This window comes from Thermobia domestica, chromosome 2 (assembly GCF_964235325.1).
Source record: "Thermobia domestica chromosome 2, izTheDome1.hap1.1, whole genome shotgun sequence".
Lineage (NCBI taxonomy): Eukaryota > Metazoa > Arthropoda > Insecta > Zygentoma > Lepismatidae > Thermobia > Thermobia domestica.
The window spans coordinates 275,875,820-275,897,017 of record NC_137455.1 but is presented as its reverse complement, the minus strand read 5'-3'; the positions used below and the strand labels follow the sequence as shown (position 1 = coordinate 275,897,017).

The 21,198-nt window shown below is 34.8% G+C and overlaps 1 protein-coding gene across 2 annotated transcripts in view; it reads right to left on the bottom strand.

The window, feature by feature from the left end:
- LOC145678505 (uncharacterized) overlaps positions 1-21,198 on the bottom strand; it is a 393,685-nt gene that overhangs the window by 73,528 nt on the left and 298,959 nt on the right. For both annotated transcript variants that reach the window (XR_014130402.1, XM_081748725.1), the window contains exon 12: positions 12,361-12,512. Coding sequence is in view for 1 of the 2 variants with exons in the window: in XM_081748725.1 (XP_081604851.1) it covers positions 12,361-12,512 (152 nt within the window). In the remaining variant the exon portion in view is untranslated. The remainder of the gene's footprint in view (positions 1-12,360; positions 12,513-21,198) is intronic.

The window sequence follows — 21,198 nt, the reverse complement described above, 5'->3', positions numbered from 1 at the left end:
ACTTCTTTCTAAATGAATTTGTATTACAGCAGCAAGCAATGTAGCAATTAACGAATGTAGCTTATGTATTATTATTATTATTATTATTTTTAAAAAAAAGTTTTGTATTTATAACACTACGTTTAATCGAAAAACCTACTTTCAAGAGACTGTCAAGGATTTACAAGAAAGTAGCTTGTAAGTGTATACGTACTATTTTAAACTTTTTAACAAGAGTTTGTTCATTATCCAATGGGAATCATGAATGAATTAAAAATGAATAATCTAACAAGAAGGCAAGTAAGTTAATTTTCTAGGACCGTAATTTCATCAAAAGAACATAACTGTGTTTCTTTCATTAAGATCGGGCACAATTGTGTATACATTTCTTCTACTTTCCTTTTATATTACTATTGTTTTACAGACAAGTTTAATATAATACTAATAGTATGAAAGTAAACACGCAAAACAATGTTATTGAACAAACTGTTTAGAAGTTCTTGATCGATCTACAAAGGGTAACTATGCATTTCTGTTCGTTCCAAATATTCATTTTTAATTCTAGTTCTGAGTTCTCCTTTCTTGTTTTCGAAACAAGGTATCCTAATTTTTGTAGATTACTTTTCTAATACAGATGCTTCCAATAAACAAGTTCAACGCAAAATAATATTGCTGTGTAAAGGGACAAAGATTGATTAATTTTATGCTTTTATCACAAAATAAAAATTTAATTTAATATAATTCTGCAGTTCAATATGACACAAAGCAACGGTAAAGTCAATTTTTTAAACAATGAGAAGAGTACCAATGTTGAAAAATGAAAAAGACTTACGAAAACTGCGCGTAAGGTAAACAATTAGTAGTCTTCCAAAATTCAAAAGCAACTTCTACTACTCGGGTTAACAAAAATAAGCAGATTTCACTATTGGAAAGAAAGGATTTGCAGGACAATCTCCTGGAATAAGACATTATGTTGTAACTTGTAAATTCACAGTATGTATATTTTCGAAGTAAATATTACTGAAATGTACTAAGTTATCTTTATATTAGGAAGAAAAAAAAAAAAAAAAAAAACGTTTTGCAATATTTAAACAAGGCAGGCGAACATAAATATAGAGGTTGTGGGAACTTTGCGCCCTATCCCAAACAGCGGGAAAAATGCGCCCGCTATAGATTTGTATCGGGATGTTTGCGCCCTACAATTCGTTTTTATATCGTGTAAAGTAGCTTCCCCTCACACATGAACCAGATTTGGTTCTATCAGAAAAGTGAACCAAACTTGTTCCTTTTTCTGGCGTGTTTACAAGCTCAAGCAGGAAACTCTTTCCCTTGTCATTTCATTATTATTATTATTATTATTATTATTATTATTATTCCTTGATAACATTATGCAGGGAATCCTTCCCCTTGTCATTTATTTTTATTGTGCTTTGATAAAATTATGAAGGAAACTCTGTCCTTTATCATCGTTTGTTATTCTTTATTCAATTATTTCCCTTTTCATCCTTGTTACTGTGTGTTTATATTGCTTCCTCGTTTTCACTCCAATTCTTTGGATATAAGCTTGACTTCTCAGACACTGAACAATATCTTTGAGTGAGCTAGTTTTATATCTGTGCAGTTTTTTTTCAACTCTGTTGTCTAGTCGTACTCGTACATATGCATTTTCCCTCTCTCCCCTTCTAAACCGAGAAAAATCCTATCATAATGTAAAGCACTGTGTTAGCTTCCTGTTTCAGTGTTTTAAGCACATAGAAATTCAGATGGATGCAAGTTAATCCTATTCTTGATCTTGTTGTTCCACCCATCAACGGCATTATTTGCTCGATGCCGTTCCCCTTCGCAGTTCCAGACATCGATCAACACATTCACATTTTGCATCCATTCGTTCACAAAGTAATCTATAAATACTGTAACTTAATCTTTAATTGGCATAGTACTCAGTATTATTAAATAATCATCATCAACGTATTCCCAGGAAATAATAAAGTGCTTCACATGCGGATAACTTTTCATTTTCTTTGTACACAAATGCCAAAGCTAGTTCTTGCACTTTACGCCACAAGCATTGACTCAAATGAAAATTGCAACCCTTAACCGTACAATCCGGAAAGTTGGAAACAAGCGCTAAAATACACACCTCTTCAAAGTCAAGCATGATCTTTTGTGGAGCCCAACCCGGTAAACACTCCTTTGATTTATTGAAAAGGAAGTCGTAAGTTCTCTTTTTATTGTTCAGCAGGAAGGCACAAGCTACCGAAATGATATAGATTTCATTCTTCATACTGCCAACATCTGCGTAAAACGTATACAGTTGAGCAAATTGCTTGCTGCCCAATTTGAAAGTTTCATCCAAAAAGAGTTTTTTTTTTTTTTTTTTTTTTTATGCTGCAATTGTGCCCTTTATCCAGCAAAAGAAAGCTTGAATTTTCCAGCAAAAGAAGGAAGAAAGAATTGGGAAAGGAAAAGAAGTAGCCTGGGATTATTATGCTAGATACCGTCCCGGCATTTGCCTAGTATGAATGAGGGAAATCCAGGAAAAACCTCACTCAAGATGGCTGGCCTGAAAAAGCTGTTACACATTTTCGACCGAGTATCCCCATCGGAAATCGAGACCAGGACCGCTCGCACCAAAGGCGAGAGCGTTAGCGACTACAGTCTTGAATTTGGGTCTCGAAGATCTCCTCGCTCTTGTCGCCTCACATATAATTCATGTTTCTATTGAAGCTATTGTAGTCGGAACTTCCGTCACGAAATCCAATCCACGATTAAACACCGTACCCATTTCTTCGTGGTAGATCTTCGATAGAGGTTCGTCACTTTCTCTGACTCTCTTCTTTCTTGCCATCCGTTGAACTCAAACTTCTGCTTTAGCGACGTCTGGTTGACATTTGTGTTCCATTGACTTCTTACTTTTCCCTTTGTTACTAACTGTTTTCTGCACATATCTTTCTTCTCTCTCACACACAGCCAAGTTGTTGTCTCAGCAATCTGCTTCTTCACATGATACTTGAATCTTTAATACGCAGCACAGGGCTTGGCTTTCGTCGTCCCAGAAGTTGTCACTTTATCCATTATAAAATCTCGAACTAAACGATAATAATAATAATAATAATAATAATAATAATAATAATAATAATCCGTATGATTGGTTGTCACGAACTCCCTCATTAAGTACATTATTTTATTTCTAACGAATTTTATTCAAGTTTCCTATTTTCATTTACCAAGTACAACCAAAAATTGTACAGTAAACATTGTACTCTCTATACTTCAATGGTTCAATTACACTACATGCAAATTTTAACACTCAGTATTTACGATATTTTAGTTTTAAGATGATACATACAATCAATGAAATTGCAAATGGAGAATGTACAAAATCCTCAAAAACGACATGATGTTCTAACATCACATAGTCCAACAATTCGAATAACTTCAAAAACATTAGTTCAATCACATTATTTCCATGGTTACACTGCATCGAGTATTGATCATTATAGGGCTCATAGTGGTCTGGTCTGTAAATAGTTGAAAAGTGACCAAAATCTCATCATGCTCCTTTTTTCCTTTGTCAATTTCTCCATCACCTCTCTCTTTGTTTGCTGTTTTGTTTCATCTTTTTTTTTTTTTTTAACGACTTCTTTTTGAGCTTCCTCCTTTCTTAGTTTTTCTAAGTATGCTTTGTAGTTACGGTAAGCAGACTTAGCAGATGTAAGAAGCTTCTGAGTAAGTAGAACCAGTTCTGGCCTATTTCCGAATTTCTTTATCCCAGACATTATATTTAACTTAGCATTGAAAGTTCTCAAAGCCATGAAATATTCAAATTCATCACCTACTCGTAAAAAGAACATACAAAAAGCATAATACAAGACGAACATGACGAACCACACAAATACACACACACACACAACGTTGAGCAGAGCGTTAACTATTACGAGAGAAAACTAAAAGACTATTATGATAGAAGAAAGAATAGACACAGAAGGGTTATCAACCCCACCTTGAGAGCTTCAGCATCCACCAACCATCCACTGTGCTTTAGAAAGAATAAAAGCTGACTGTTTCACATGTGGCAGCAAGTACTGAAGCTTTCAGTAGAGTAACGAGTAACAAGTTTCTGCCTTTTTCCATTTATTTTTCTTAGAAAACTCCCAATGCAAAACATAAATTACAAGAAAACGTAACTTTACCTCCCAAAAAAGTAACATTTAGTAACAAATTTGAAAAAAAGTAACTTTTAGTGATCAACTTGAAAAAAAGTAACTTTTAGTTAAAAAAGTGACTCGCTATGAGCCCTGTCATTATGAGTAAGTTACTGAGTGAAATTTAATATCCCTTTTCAGTATTGCGACCAGGTAAGGCAGAACTTATTGAGGTGGAATCCGAACTACTTCTTGGATTTGTATCCGATAAACCCCCACTAGGAAGTCAATAAAATCAATTTATTAATCAACTATTTTTTAATTTTTTTTTTCGGAACAGGTGCTGTAGTCTGTAACGTCAGAACGGGGGCGGTGTATTCTTTACGCCACTAGAAAATTTTGTAACTAATAATGCAATTTGATTTTATTTGGTATACTAAAGTATTTATTTTACCTTTATTGACCTTCACTAGTGATTTGGCAAACAACATTATCCTCATTGTTGTCACACCATACAAAACAAACAAAAAAGGCAGATAGACGGCATAGTAAAACGAGTGAACGAGCACGGTGTATATTTTTTTTACACCAAGATCAACTTCCACATATGACAAACTTTGTAACTACATTTCATCTAGGCTACATACTAGGGATGTCAAAATTTTCAGGAATCGGAAAAATTCCAGAAATTTTTCGAAATCGGATGTTTTTAAATTCCGAAATTGACCATCCCTACTATATACCGTATATTTAATGGCACATACATGTTTCATGTATGAAACTATATTTTGCATTACACCGCAATTATTGTAATATATATACACACAATGGAGTCTCGTTAATTCGAACTTAAGTTCATTCCCCTTGAAAACTGTATTGAAAACAATAGTAAAAAATCGTGGATAAATCGAACTTTTGAACCTATGTTTTGGATAATTCGAAGCAAATACAGTTAAAAATTTGTAATGTTGGACAGATGTAAACAGAGAAATACAGTTTTAACGTATTTTCAGTTATCCAGATGCAGCCATAGGGAGGAGTAATACAAAATATAAATAGAAAATCTATGTAATGATAAAGATGAAGGTGAGTTGGAGAAGAAGATAGAGAACGTGTGCCAATCTCATCTTGTTTCAGAATTGGTTGAAAATTTAAGATGAATTATTGATAAAGTCAACCAAATGTTATTAATATCGTATTCCACGCATACATGAAATTCAAGATTTATTGACCGTACAAAAACAATCAAATTTAAGCAAATGAGGTTTACAACTTCTTAAAAGTGAGAACAGAATATTCAAATTGTTACTGGTGTTTAATTGTTTGGGCTATTCAATGTATGTTGTAGTGTTGTACGTAAATATATTTTCCATTGTGCACGTAGTTTGAATTATGTGGAGTCAATGTTGTTTGTTAGTTTGCGGTATTCGATCACGCAAATAATAAGCTTCTTTAAAGATAAAGTCTACACCATATGAATATGTTTTTGATGCACAGTACTTTGGTTTGTTTGTTGTTATATATGTGAAAATGAACGTTGTTGGATAATTCGAATTTTTTTCGTATCCCCTTGGACTTCGAATTAAAGAGGATCCACTGTATATATATAACATGAGAAAGGCATGTTGCAGAAAAATGTACCAGACAGCAACAATTTCAATGTTACAGCATATTACGCACTAATGGGGCTAAGCAAGTTTGCGTCAGTGTAATAATGGATCGAAGAAAGTTGCGTTCGGCACAATAAGAAATCTATATATATTTCAGATCCTAGAAGGCCAAAACAAAATCTACTACTCTACAATTAAAACTTATTAATTTTGGGCGAAATTTATGTATTTTAGATATATTTCGTGCCGCTGGGTAGTTTCGATGTTTTAAAAAATATACTCCTGCCAAATATCAGGAACTTTCGTGAAAAGAAAAGTGCCATGTTGATAAACGTTGCTGTACGTTTTTTCCTTAATGCTTACGAAATATTGTTTCGGATTGAAATAGGTTAAGGATTGAGGATTAATTCGAAATTAAACCAAAATACTTTCACTTAAATGGCATAATTGTCATTTAGTATTAATTCCTAATGTTTTTTCTCCAGTTCGCGACTTGTATTATACGAGGAGAAAGGATTGATTTAAATAAAAAAAATCGATTTAAATCAAAAAATCAACAAAAATGATTTTTATTAAAAAAATCATGATTTTTTTCCACCCTGGTGAAAACCATCATGATCATATTGACACCATTATCAAAATCAGTTTGTAGTACATTGTGAATTTTCTCCCTCTATAATCACATTAATTTTAAATATTATATTTATATTTTCATAATGTCATGTTACATCAATACAAAATAATAAATATATACAGGATCTTTCAAAATGATGGTCGAATTTTCGTCATTGTTGCATTAGATCTGCGTGATTCACCAGTTAACGCAACTCATTTAAATGTAGTGTAACTGAACAACTTTTGTTCGTTATTTGTTTCGATACCTGTTTTCAGATTCTGCCGCTAGGCAGCAGCTTTGCAATTGTGCAGTATGGCTGATATTGTTAGTGAAAAGGCCTTTTGTGTCCTTGAATATCACACGAGGCCAGTTACAATTGTGCAACATTTTTGTAAGCGTTCTGGGAAAGATGTACCATCTGACAATTTCATTAGAAGGTGGTACGCACATTTCAAGGGAAAATGTTGCAATTGCAACGCCAAAAGCAGTGGTAGATCTTCAATGTCTGAGTACGTTGTGCAAAGAGTTCGTGCAACCTTTAAGTCCGAAGAAATCGCTTCCTGCTGAATCCAGGGAACTTGAAGAAATTCTACTCACAACATTATGGTGTATTCTACGTAAATGTCTACCAATGAAACCGTACCGAACTAATGTTACTCATATGATAACTGACGACCGTCGTGCACGAGAAATTCTGCATTGATATGCGTGTATCCATGGGTGAAGATGGCAATCTTTCCGAGAACCTTGTGTTTTACAGAAAAGGCGACATTCCATGTAAGCGGAAACGTAAACACATAAGTGCTTATTCGGAGCACGGAAAAGCACACGAGTTTGTTCAACTAGTTCGGAACTCCCCTAAAATAAAGGTGATGTGTGCTATCAAGAAAATAGTTTCTTCTTTGTCATGGAGGTAATGGTTACGGAATTTATCTTCCTTGATATGCTAACAGAGTGATTATTTCCTCAACTGTATGAAGATTGTAATATTTATGTCATGCAATCGGCTGGAACCCCATAACATTTCCACAGCAAGGTGAGATCATTCGTGAAAAGAAAATTATCACATCGTTGGATTGTTCGCGGAAGTGATGATTATGACAAATTTCTGTCACGGCCACCACGTTCCCCAGAGTTTTCCTGCTGCAGTTTACTCTCTGGGGCTGCGTCTAAGACGCAGTTTACTTTCCTTCATTACGGCGTACCCTTGATGAGCTAAAGGCACGCATAACCAATGCCATCTACACTATTACACGTGACATGGCAGGCGGTGTATGGTATGAAATCGAAGTATCATCTAAATATCTGCAGTGCTGCCAGAGAACATCTGTAATAGTTCACAATTAAACTTTGTGAATTTTCTGACATTTTGCATGTATTTGTATACATGTATGAATGTATCTTCATTATATAAAATACAGTGCTTGTTATAACCTCGACAATCATTTTGAAAACCCATCATAATAATACATTTTGAAAAACCCTGTGCAAGAATATAATTTTTGTATTACGCTAACTCCTTTCCTGCTAGTCGAGGTGAAAGATAAGCTCTTATGACACTTTACTCCTTTTACGTGGTCTCACGGCTCTCAATTATTTCAAAAAGTACGAAAACGACACTAAAAATTAATGTCAAATGAAGTACAACAAAAAAATAACAGATTAGTTTGACAGTGTCTAACATTTGTAGGAATTAGATAATCAAATCTGATTTTAAACAATATGTAATTTACAACCTTTAGGAAATAAACATATTGGACTTGAAGCATATTTTACGACCTTCTTTTCAGTGCTAAGCAGTTCCATTCAACAGATATATTCTGTGAAACAGCGATAATTATTTCCAGATTACAACAGAAAATATGTTATGTACAAGGAACAGACAGACCCTCGAACTTAGTCATACACAAGGCCTACCTAATTCTTTCAGAACAAAATGTGGAGCAAATACTATAACTTTGCTATTTTAGCATTTTTTAAATATCAATTTAAAATACTATAATAGTTAATCTTGGATACAGATGAAAAGATCGCTACGGACTAGAATTTATAATCTTGTTACAGTGGTGTTTATTTTGGCAACTGTCCCAATGTTAAATACAAATAACAACCTGTAATGAGAAATTCGTTTATACGCACACAATTGTGTACTGAATTAAATGGATTTGCTAAATAATATTATCAACTGCAACTTCTTTTATTGATTCTATTCTCTCTCATACAACCTACAAGTTTGAGATAAATTTCAAAATCTAAAGTTTATTTGGTTGAATTATTCATTTATATTTTATTTATTTTGCTAAACGTTTACCTTAGCCTCCCTTTATTGTTTAATTCCATAACACAACCAATCATGAAAACCCTTTTAAACCTCATAACTTGTCAATTCTATGACGTGTTCACATTTGAAACACAAACTATTTATCATGTGACGTTGGTCTAATTTATCTAATTTCTACTGAAGCCTGAGAAACAGTGTGCAGATATACATGATAGTTCATGTGTAGTCGATGGCCGAAATACGATAAAAGAAAGATACTTTGTAAAGGTATATCATAAAGTACCCCTCCCCCCCCAGGCCACAATTCACTTTTATTTTACAATAGTTTTGATAAAAACGACGGAAGTCTCTCATTTGAACACCACATGAAATGAAACTCTCAACATTTAACTACATAGTATGCCAAATACGAAACTTGTAATACCGCCCAATTGTCGAGTATAATCAAATACCTTGTGCATAATTTATTATACAAGTGCTAAATATCTCCCGTAAATCTCTTCAATGACCTTTCTTTATTACAAAATGTTTCCTACGATACATGAGAAGTTTCTTTAAGCTGCACACAACTGAGATATAAAGAAATGAAATGAAAACAATGCCTAATTTTTGAAGATACCTGTATCCTGACCCTTATTGATCTCTTTAACATAAACGCACAGCTTCTTGTTTCTGTCTATTTCACTTAAGCACGTCACTGTTTTACTAAACACAGGAAAGAAATAGAAACAACTACTAACATACCAATAATGCAGATGTACCCAGAGAGGGACACTTTTTCCAACCTTCATTCAACTTCATCACGAGTCATTATATTTGGCCACCCACCTGCCCCTGCACTCATTTCCAACTTCATATTTAATTTGATGGTCATATTTAATATGAGGGTCAAACTCATCAAGATGAGTCCATAAATTTGGGCAAGGATGCTCACTCCTGATAAAGTTTTCATCAAATTAGTATCATTATTAAGTTCCGGAAATGATTTGAATTTCAATACCCAGAAGTTACTGAAATTAGATTATTTGAGTTGAGCTTCGATTTCCTCATCACCAAGGGGCGTATTTATATTTTGACAGTAACTTAGTTTAAACGGTTATGATACAAGTTTAAACTTTTATTATACAAACATGAAAGCAATTTCAACTGGAAGCGATAGCATTCTAGTTACAATGTCCACCCAATGCCTATTTCAACCAGATACTGGGGCACTATGAACAAATGAAACAGATTCAATCTCGATTTCAGTTTACACGATTTCTTAAACAACGTACCTCTTTATATAAAAAAACAAGTCTACATGACGTATTAAATTACTACATTACTTGTAGATACCAATAACGATGAACAGTATGACCCCATAGATTTTTCGAAAACTCATGTTGTCTTCATCTACCTCTAGGTAGCTACGTTCCGGACACGTTTAAAAATACTTTTTTTTTCTTCTTTTTTTTTCAGAGGTGCTGGAACCTGTACGTTATATTCCCCAACAATGTATTTAAAACGGCCGTTATGTTCTTAAGAAGTATTTTACAGTACATTATTTTTATACTTCATACACGGTGGATTATGTTCAACCAAAACAAACAGCCTTTTTGAATTAGAAATAATTCTCATTCACAGTATGTTGTTAGAAAATTCTTGTAATATGATAAAAAAAAATTTCCTCCATTTAAGTGTCGCACTTTATGGCAAGGAATTCCATGGTTATGAACTCGGCTTTGGTTAAGGGACAGTAGAGGCAGGATGACACGAAACGAGCAGTACTCAAAGTAAATTCAAAAATACAAATCTGGCTCTGATATTGAAAGCAGAACTAGAATTCTGCTTTCCTTAGAACTTGAAAAGTTCACTAGCCGGGAATGGGATCTTTAATCCAGTTTTCTTTAAGCAAGATAATACAGGGTTCTAACTGATCTGGAGAAATTATTTCCCTGGCCTTTGGAAGGAAATTCCCTGACTTTAATGACAGGTGTCAGATGACGCTGACATATAAATAGGGAATAAATAACGGTGAATATTTATATATGAGAACATTTATTCTATAAAGACAAATAATCAATTGCTCATACGTACATTTAACTTAAAACACACAAAAAACTGAGCAACGTTCTATAATGTGATCATTAATGGTTGGCTAAGCTAAAATTGGTGTACAATTGATGTTCGAAATAATGCATTTTATAAAATTTCCCTGATTTCCCGTCTTTATTCCGGAGTTTCACTGACCTGCACCATTTTCCCTGAGGACACCCCCCCCCCAAATCCGGACTTATTTTTGTAAATTTAGTCTAATTTTAGGGGCAATTTTTAATCTAATTTAGCCTGAAATTGTGTTTGGACCCCCCAAAAGGCTTTGCACTCCTCCCGAAAGAAATTCCTGCGTACGCCCCTGGTTGAAGTGTATGTGAATGTTGATAACTTCCCGAAAACTGCGGACTTTTGAGAGGACAATATTTGTGCCCTTTCCGAAATTAGTTATAGTTTGCTGATTAAGTAAACAGTATGAGAATAAAGGTTTCCGTAAAACATAGGAAGAAATCAACGCAGTTTGCTGAATAGCAGCAAAATGGGGATCCATACTGTAGCTGGGATCCGCAGTGATGCAGATTGTATTGAAGTGCGTTTCTTGGTGCGTCGTGAGAGCAACGTTCTTCCGCGACGTTCAACTGTTCAATATTTACAACTTGTAAAGAAACTTAAGAGTAGAGTTCATATGCTACGTCTCTCACATACCATAGAAAACAAGAGCAATCGAAATATGAACGATTATTATCTTATAGGGAACTACTGGAAGTTTTTAGTGGTCCTAGACAGAACGTTTTCTCGACTCGTTCTTAGAGCAGTTCGACTCTAAAAAGGCAGACTCGACATAGATTGATTTTTCTTTTTAAAAATAATCTACTATTGTAAATGAACCCATGAATCGTTCTGACTGAATGCATGAATGATCTGAAAGTTTTCCCCGCGGCTTTGTCGATGATGGTAGTTGCCGTTACGATGGAAAACTTCCTCTATGCAACCCACTATCGAATCATTTTGAAGCTACTACACTATTATAATTTTTCGCCCTTGTCTATCAGTGACACATCTAGGGTTATCATCCACCAGAGTAAAGAGTCCAGTCATATTGCAAACTTAACGGTGACGAACATGGATCAGATGGATTGTGTCATGGAAATTCATGCAATTCCTTTTACATACATCCCTGTTAGATCTACTCATGCCTCTTCCATAGATTTCTGCGAGTTTCCGTTGTTGAAACGAACTCTGGGACGTCGACTGTCTTGCTAAGGAGAGCGGGGCAGAATTCAAAGTGGAAAATCAGATAAAGGACAAGAGCTCACAGACAGGACTATCACATTAAGCACAGCTACTGGTGGCGTCACGGTATTTCTTCAGGAGGTACAAGTGACACCTTTATTATTTAACATGTAACTACCTTTTGTATGTTTTTTTTATTCATAAGTTTTGAATAACTGTTTAATTAGAACATACTACTAATTTCATTTTTACAATTGTCTCATCTCTTTGAAAAATATTGGCAAAAGTAATCTTCTTGGGCAAATCCATTTTTGAACCTAACTGTAAAACTCATATTCGCACAGTTTAAATAATAAAGTATTAAAATAAATACACCGATACAAAATTTACTATAAATGAGTAGGTCCCACCAATCCAAACTGTAGAAGCAGAAAACAATATACTGAAATGAATTCCTACGCTTACCTGAACCCTGGTGATATAAGAATTCCTCTTCCTGCGGGTGGCAATGGAATAACTTCAACAGTCTTTTTCTTCTTCTTTTTCTTTTTCGCTTTTAACTTAGCTTTTTCCAGCTGTTCACCATCCTCCTCCCCAGGAACTTCAGAGATAGCCTCCTAGAAATACATAAGGTAAGGATTATACGAAATTCAAACATTCGTTGACAGTAATAACGGAGATTCAAGTGTGGAAGAGCAGGAAATAAATTACATGTATTTAAAATACGCATTGTGAAAACAACAAAATATATTTAACATACGCACAGTGAGAACATTACCCACCCCACTGCTTAAACTATTTTGTAACGATGATCGTGAACCAAAATTATTTTCCTCACTGAAATTAATGTAAATACAATTAATTTATTATTGTGATACAATTAATCTGTTCTAGCCATAGTATCTTTCTTTTAAGTGTTTTATGTAATGAATATAGAATGCAAATAACATTACCCTCCATAAAAGTAAATAAGTAACAAATAAGATTACACAAAACTGGATGATGGCTTAAAAATAATTTTAGTCACAACACTGACAGGTAACGTTTACGGCAAACGCGCAAAAGTGGTAAGACCGAAATTGCACCCAAACAACCATAAGAACAGATATTGTGGTTAATTGAAGCCGATAGCAAAAGATACGAAGAGAATACATGAGTGGTAGGTTATTGACGGAGATGGCAATGTTTCCCACCCTTTGTTTCCGGTAGGACTATCAACATTAATACGTAATGGGAAACATTTATCGAACCACGATTGCATGCCTTTATCAATGACCACCACGATCGCAAGGAAAACGGGACTATGCCTAAGATGTAGTGTCGTTCCTGCAAGAGTGGCAACTTCCATTGTTCTAAAAATAATGTTATCACAGAACATAGAATACACAAATTCTCGGTTGCTTACGAATCAAAATATATTTCCCAATGCAAATCTACACAGAAATCGTTTTCAAGGATTCACTTGTAAGCAGAATATTAGCATAGGATTCGTGTACTTCGTATTTTACGGGATTGCCTTGTATTACGATTATGTGTCTAGGGTTATCGACAAAATTATTTGGGGACGCAGAATTGTCTCGTTGTTGTGGATTTGTATTTAACCCGTTCTCACTCTTAAAATTAAAACTCTAATTGCCAAGAAATCGATAGCTGTCGTTATAAGAGTCATATCAATGAATAGGTTAAGTATGGTGTGTTTCCGCCAGTGGTTCTAGTATTATTTGTTTCTGGTGGGTTACAAAGTCATGAGCTACATATGTAACTTACAATTTTTATATTTTGCACTGACTTACAAATATTTTAATAAAAGGAAAAGTTAAAGTGTTTGTTTAAATTTACGAGAGGATTAAATTTTAAAGAGGAAACGGGTCAATGGTAAGGAAGTAAGGAAACTAACTTACATGAAAATAAAGTGAAACATATTCCGCCTTAGGCTTTCCTTTCCTAGCAGATGTAATGTTTGGAACCGAGTTGTGGGACCTTGCACTTTAGATTGAGAGCGGATGTGACGAAATTATTCGATTCATTCACTCGTAATACTTCAGTATTGAGGGAGTTGTGCCACTTGCGGATGCGGCACTGAGAACGAGTTACTTGATATGACACTGATCTGCTATGAATCGAAATTATTTCATATGTCTTCAAAATGTAAAAGAGAATGTGTTCTCACAGAAAATCTACGGAATAAATATTCCTTATTACACTACGTAACTGTGATGGAAGATATTCGGTACTTTTCTTTCAAAAACATGACCCCTAATTACCAATGAAATACACACGGGATATGATAGGTCAACGAGGAAAGCAGTTACGACGTTCTCTGAGATATAGACAACAAGTGAGTGCTGGGGCTACAGTTAAGCAAATAATAGCGATACGTTATCAATATTTTATACAACTTTTAAATCAGTTCATGTACCTGGCATACACTTTATTCTTAAATCAATAACAGGTCGCAAACTAAATCGATTCCATCCAATATTGTTGCCAGCTAACCTCTTCCTCTGCACTTCGTTTAACATGTTTTTCTTCTGCCTCGTTTTCAGTACTACATACTTTCTATCACGTTTCTGTAAATGTAATTTCTTCACAGTGAACAAACCAGTTTCTTCTCTTTTCAACTCTGCTTTTTGCTTTCCCATTGTTCACAACATTCTTCCATTCGTTTTCTCATTATTCTCCACATCCATATTGCCTTGTGTAACAGCCAGGGTTGAAAAAAAAAAAACGTTTTAAAAAACAAAAAGAACGTTTTTTATGTTTAAAACATGTTTTTTGTTTAAAACGCTTATTTTGTTTAAAACAATAATCTAAATAGGCATATATATTCCATTTTTACACGCTCACAGTTATTGCTTGCCATCTATATTAAACAGTTAGATCAAATTTCTGGAACTTCAATAATCTCGATCCGTCCAAATGTTCAATTACGGACAAAGAAATCGGGGTTTTCCCGATTTCTGTTCACTGAATATATAGTTTCTTTCTGTTACGTTCTACTGGTCGTCTGCATTCTTAATCTTTAAACGCCCATTGACGCAACTGCTGTATCAGGGCTTTAAACCTCAATGACTCAGTCCCTAATTAAGGCTTGAAGATAGTTTTGGAACCAATTTATTCCTGAAGGATGCAGCTTTCCGCTGGTGTGCATCTTATCTATGTGGGGGTACCACGTGGCGGTGGGAGGAGTGTAAATATCGTGTTCTTTTGTGTCTTTTTAAATGGTTTTTTGGGAGCCATTCCCCCTCTTTGGGGAGAGATACATAAAAATTGGTACGTGAAGCAATGAAGTAGGCCACTACATGGTAATATCGTGTATTTGTACTTCTTGCTTATATGGGGGAGCAGGGAGGGGGCAAAGCTAGACAATTTTTGGAGTTTGTTTTTTTGACATAAATTACATTTATTTTTACAAGCACCAATAGCTCAGCCCCTAATTAAGCTAGAAAGATGATTTAGTACCAAAGTATTCCTGAGGAATGAAGCCTTCCGCTAGTATGCATTTTATTAGGGATGGGCACGAGTCGAGTCAAAGGTAATTTTCTCGAGTCGAGTTTCAAGCAAAGTCACTGTTTTGAGGTCGAGTTTCGAGTCGAGTCGAGTTTGATAAACGGCTCGCTCGTTTAGCTCGTTTTGAAATCATGGCCTGATTAGACTGGAAAGCGAAAGTCATAAGAAATGTTCGCAGTAATATGGAACATTTTTAGTGTTGCTCAGAAGATAGGACACTGCTCGCATCTCGTGTCGTGTTGGATTAACAAGACGACTATAGATTTTTATAACGAGACAGCCTCAAATGTAAACACCGGTATATACCACCGGTCCTTACCACCGAGGCTGAGACCTGCACGATCTAACTTTTAAGCCGAAGCAGAAGCCCAACCCAGGTAGTGATGTTAACTAGCTCAGTTCGGTTCAACTGAGAAGGGGCTCGAGCCGGCTCGGTTGAGATGAGGCACCGATTCGTATCAGGTAAGCCATCAGCTCGAGCCGGCTCGGTTGGGTGAGCTGTTGGCTCGGTTCGATAGTGAATGAGCTGTGAGCCGAGCCGCTAGAACCGTTGAGAACTCAAGCCGAGCAGGTTTGAACATGTTTGGCCGAAGCAGTCTAACTTTTAACGATTTTTGGTTCGAGCCTGGATACTTGCTCCTCCGGAACTGAAACCCAGAACCTCGTGAACGATGTCCTTGCCTCCTTGACTTCATATTTTCCGAGGTCAGCTGTCAACTAGTTTTTAGTATTCAGATACAAACCGCTTACCATTCATGTTTATACACGCTGGTGTTATAATAATAATAATAATAATAATAATAATAATAATAATAATCATGTTGCAGTAATAGCAAGTATCACTGATAATAATCATATTGTCTATGTAGGATACTTGAAGAAAGTACTTGAAACTACACACAGCATTTCGTTCGACTCGACTCGAAACTCGCTCGTGGACATCCCTTCATATTATGTATGTAGTGGGTATTTATGTACGGTCGAGAGAGGGAGGATGAAGTTCCAGGGTGTCTACTAAAATTCTACAATGAAATTTCGTGACCTTTTATTTACCAAATCATAAAATTTCCTAAAATTTTCAAGAGCGAATTTGGGTGCGAATTAAGCTGAATTTTCATTCATGCGATACAAACGTACTTTGCTTGCGATTTGGTAGCGTCTAAAGCAGACCATAGACATTTTTGGTGTTGAATTTTGATGTTTTATAGAACAAAATTTTCAAATCTGTACTTACATTTGCACAGTTAAAAAAAAATCATGACCCAAAAGCCAAATTTCGTGACTTTCGTGACCGATAGACACCCTGAGTTCGTTTTTTAAATTTTTTAAATCAATTTTTCATCAGATTTTGGAGGTCATCCCTCCCCCTTTTAGGTACATCCACAAAAATTAGTATGTGAAACAATGAAGTAGTTCCCTACATTATAGTAACCTGTATATGTACTTCTGTTTATAGAGGAAGAGGGGGTCAAATTTTGCTAATTTACATTTAGTTTCAGAACGGTTCCATATAAGGCAAGATATATTTTACTGAAGTGGTCTAGAAGTATAATTTTTGTTCGTATACATGATATGTGCAGCAAAAATGATTTCCATATGGACGTGGTACTGTCGTGGGAGAGAATGTCTAATTCAATGAATGTTTTTCTGCACATTTCTTTTAAATACTTCCTACATAAAACCAATTCGTTACGCAATGGCAGCACTGGCTACCATTTCTTGTATTATTGTCACAAGTATGTGGCCTACAAATTAGCATCATTTTGTCAACGCAAAAGCACACATTTTGCACATTTTAAGCAGCATTTTGCGGTGACTGCAATAGTTGCCAGGGCCCTGCAAAGTCAATATTTTTATGATTTGATTTTTTAATGATTTTTGTGTCTGTTCGTTTCTACAAATACGGCAGGAATTTCACCTCGATGGAATCTGTGGTCTATAAGCTTTCCAACTGTGTATAAATCATGACTCTGTGATAATTAGGAGGGTCACCAGAGGCCCGAACGTGAGAGTCTACCATTTTGTTAAAATCCCTGGCGTGCGTCTAAAGGTTAATTGTGTTGTTATGCCGTAGACACTAATCATTGTTAACTATCCATGTTGCAGATAGAGATGTATCTTGAAAACTGTTTAGTTAAAAGATGTCATTTGCTCCTTGTAGGCAAGTCACTGCTCTTTTCTATGAGTTGTACTGTATTTGTCAGAGTATTTCTTCTAGCTTATGATGTGAGAACTGTTCATTATTATGGAAATGATAGTGACCAAAAAATACTCAAGTTTTGAATTTGTGAATTTGGATCTTAGAATTAGAGATGCAAGGGCTCGGAAAAAAACCGGCTTTTTTGGAAAAAAACTCGGTTTTTTCTGCTTTGCTTTTTTGCTTGGGAAATTTTGGGCTTTTTTCAAAATTCTGCTTTAAATCGATAAAGCAAACTTTGTTTCGTTTCTCTATAACACAGAAAGTCATTTAATTAGTGGTTGATGCCGATAATAATATAAAACCTCGAAAGTAAACCATGAATTTCGAAAAGATATTTTAAACAATTTTACTTCAACATTTTTACATTATGAATTCCAAAGGATTAACCAATGTATATAATAAACACATTTTAACCTCCTATATACAAAAGTAAGCAGAGCTGGCAAGAACCATGGTTGTTTCTGAAAATGCCAAAAACCCGTTTTGGGGGGACAGTTTAAACCAGGCTTTTTTGGGGCTTAAACCAGGTTTTTTGATTTAGATATTTTGCTTTATGTATTTATATTACATATTCACAGAAATAAGTTTGTTTCGCCTTGGTGTTATTATTCAACAACGGGGTTATGCTGGAAGAGGTCCCATAAGCTTAAAGAAGTCCGGTCAGTAAATTTCTTAAATTGAGAAACTCCCGCCCTAGCCATCGGGAAAATCCCATCATTCTTTTAAATGTAAAACAATAACGGGAAAATCCTGTAAAATTTAATTTGCATGTAAAATTTAAAGGTCAACGCATTATAATCAGTACGCTAAAACTGAGTGACACACAATCATAGTCAACGTCTTACGAATAAAATCAGAAAAATAAACACACTGCTGAACAAGACTGCACTTATTTAATATAAAAACACATTTACACGTGACGTTTCGATCTTCTATCCAAGATCCTCATCAGACGTGAGTGTACAGCAGTGTGTTTATTTTTCTAAAACTGAGGTATTAAATTACAAATTTAGTATGTAGGTATCATTGAAAATCTTGTTCAGCAGTGTGTTTATTTTTCTAAAACTGAGGTATTAAATTACAAATTTAGTATGTAGGTATCATTGAAAGTCCAATCCAAGCTAATGTTGGAAGCTAAGTAGGCAATCGATAAATTTTACCAATTTTAATCTATATATTTAAGCAACCTTCGCTTCTTTATAAAACAACAGGCATTCAGGCATGCAGAAATATATAATTTGGTTTCGTTTTGTATGTTTAGGCTTAACATCCTTACGTAATACCGAGGTTATCAAGGAGAAGACTTTCGCTTAAAGTGACATCCGAAAGAGTACTTGGTTTACACATGAAAGAAGGGTTGTGGTTCGACCGAGAATTGAACATGGGACACCTTAATTAAAAGGTGAAAAGGAAATAAGACTAATGCAGATGGTTTGACATGTGAAACGTCACCATGAAGTTCACACGATTCGCATTATTGTTCTTTTTAATTTTTTTAGTTTAAACCAGTTATTTAAAAAAACAGCTGGTGTAAACGAGCCAACCCTAAGAGTAAAAACTTCTTTCAAAAAATACACAAATAACTAGCAAAATTGTATGTAGTATTTTTACTTCAAAATATTCCATACCCTCTTTTTGAAACAAAATAAAATTAAAATAAAACATAAGAGAAATACTTAGATTTGTATGATACAATTAAAGGCTGCACATGGTTCTGTATATTCTTGAAATTCTACAGTCAAGTTTTTTATAACCACCATCAAGGGCGCCCATCAGAGGGGTTAAGGGGGCGCTTGCCTCCCCTAGAGGAAAATGTACTTCAGAATATTGAAAATCCAATAGGATTTTTACATTAGTTACAGCAAAATTTGAAACTATTTTTGAAACGTCGCTTATACTTGCCCCTCCTTGGAAACCACAACATGGGCGCCCTTGATCACCATCACGGTTTACCCAGTCCTCAAGTTTTCTGAATTTTTAACAAGAGGGATTCAACATATCATTACGGAACAAAAAACTAAGGAATATATTTAAGTTAAGCTAAATACAACTGCACAACAAACGTGACTGAGTGGTTGGCTTTTGCGCTTCTATCGGGAAGTCCGGGATTCAACCCAGCATTCGACCATTCTGACAAAGCCTTCCTTCATTCCATCTGAGAATGTAGAAATAGTGCGTGTACTGGCCGACTAGGAGTGTAGGAGTTGGCCGACTTCCTTTCTTATTGTTTTTAAATCGTTATTATTACTAATTACCAGCAGTGACGGTTTTGCGAAAGTTAGGGGATCGGTCTTTCGGACTGAAGCCTGTTCTCCAAAGTTGTGGAATGTTTAAAACGAACGAAATATCTATTAGTTATGCCTTTACTCATAAACTTTAAGCTCCCGTCAAATAAAAATTACGAATGTTTAGAAAAACTAAACATTAGTAGCAAGAAAACCCCTCCCAAAACACTTTTTTAAATTCGCCACTGATTCTCAGTATAAAATGATCTTCAAGGTTGTATCCGGAAGATTATTGCTAAACATATAAACGAAAAGAAATATTAGTTATGCCTGTACTCATAAACTTCAAGCACCTCCCAATAAAATTAGGACGTTTTAGAAAACGAAACAATCAGAGAAACCCCTCCCAAAGTACTTTTCTAAATCCACTACTGATTATTTGTATAAATTGGTATTCAAGGTTGTAACTGGGAAATTATTGCTAAATCATTACACAACTACATTATAACAGAAATGTAGAAGTACGGTTTGACGGACATATTGAAAAACGTATGCCTTGACGGATATATAGAAAAACGTAAGTTTAACTTTCGTGCTAGAAGCTGGAGTACCAAGCTCTTAGAAATGAAACACGGATGACAAACTAAAATGATCTAGAGAAGGAAAAAAATGTCGATAACTCAAAAGTTAAATAACCTGTAAAATTGCCCTCAAATACTACATTCTTCATGTTAGCTTTAATTCGTAAAATATGTGCTCCATCCATCTTGATGGTGAATTACAGAGCTAAATATGGCATTCAGGTCGTGGAAATCTTATCTAACTATAGAATATACTATAAGAAAGCTATTTGGATAGAAAAATCATGAAAATGAAAAAAGCCAAAATTTCCAAAATTCTCGGTTTTTTTCCAAAAAAGCCGGCTTTTTATGTGAAAAAAACTATCGATTCAAAAAAGCCGGCTTTTTTGCATCTCTACTTAGAATAGTGTATAGTGTGTTTAACCTCAAATTATTCTTGGAAATTAAGAAATGTTCAAATACTTCACTTGAATTTCTGTTGGTTTAGTTATACGCACATTGATGTACAGAATTTCGTTCAGTAATTGTTGTTATAATAAGAATATAACTCTGCTTGTAATTTACTTCATGCACAAATCCTGCGGAGGATGGGTTGTTTGTTAGAAAATTAAATTAGCTTCTTCAATCTGATATTTTAGTTGTTTTAAACATGTCCAACCACCATCGAAAAAAAAAAAATTAAAACAATTTGTTTAAAACGTTTAAAACAAACTGAATAAAACAACAGCCCTCGTTTAAAACATGTTTTAAACATATCAACCCTGGTAAAAGCACAAAAGAGTTAGCC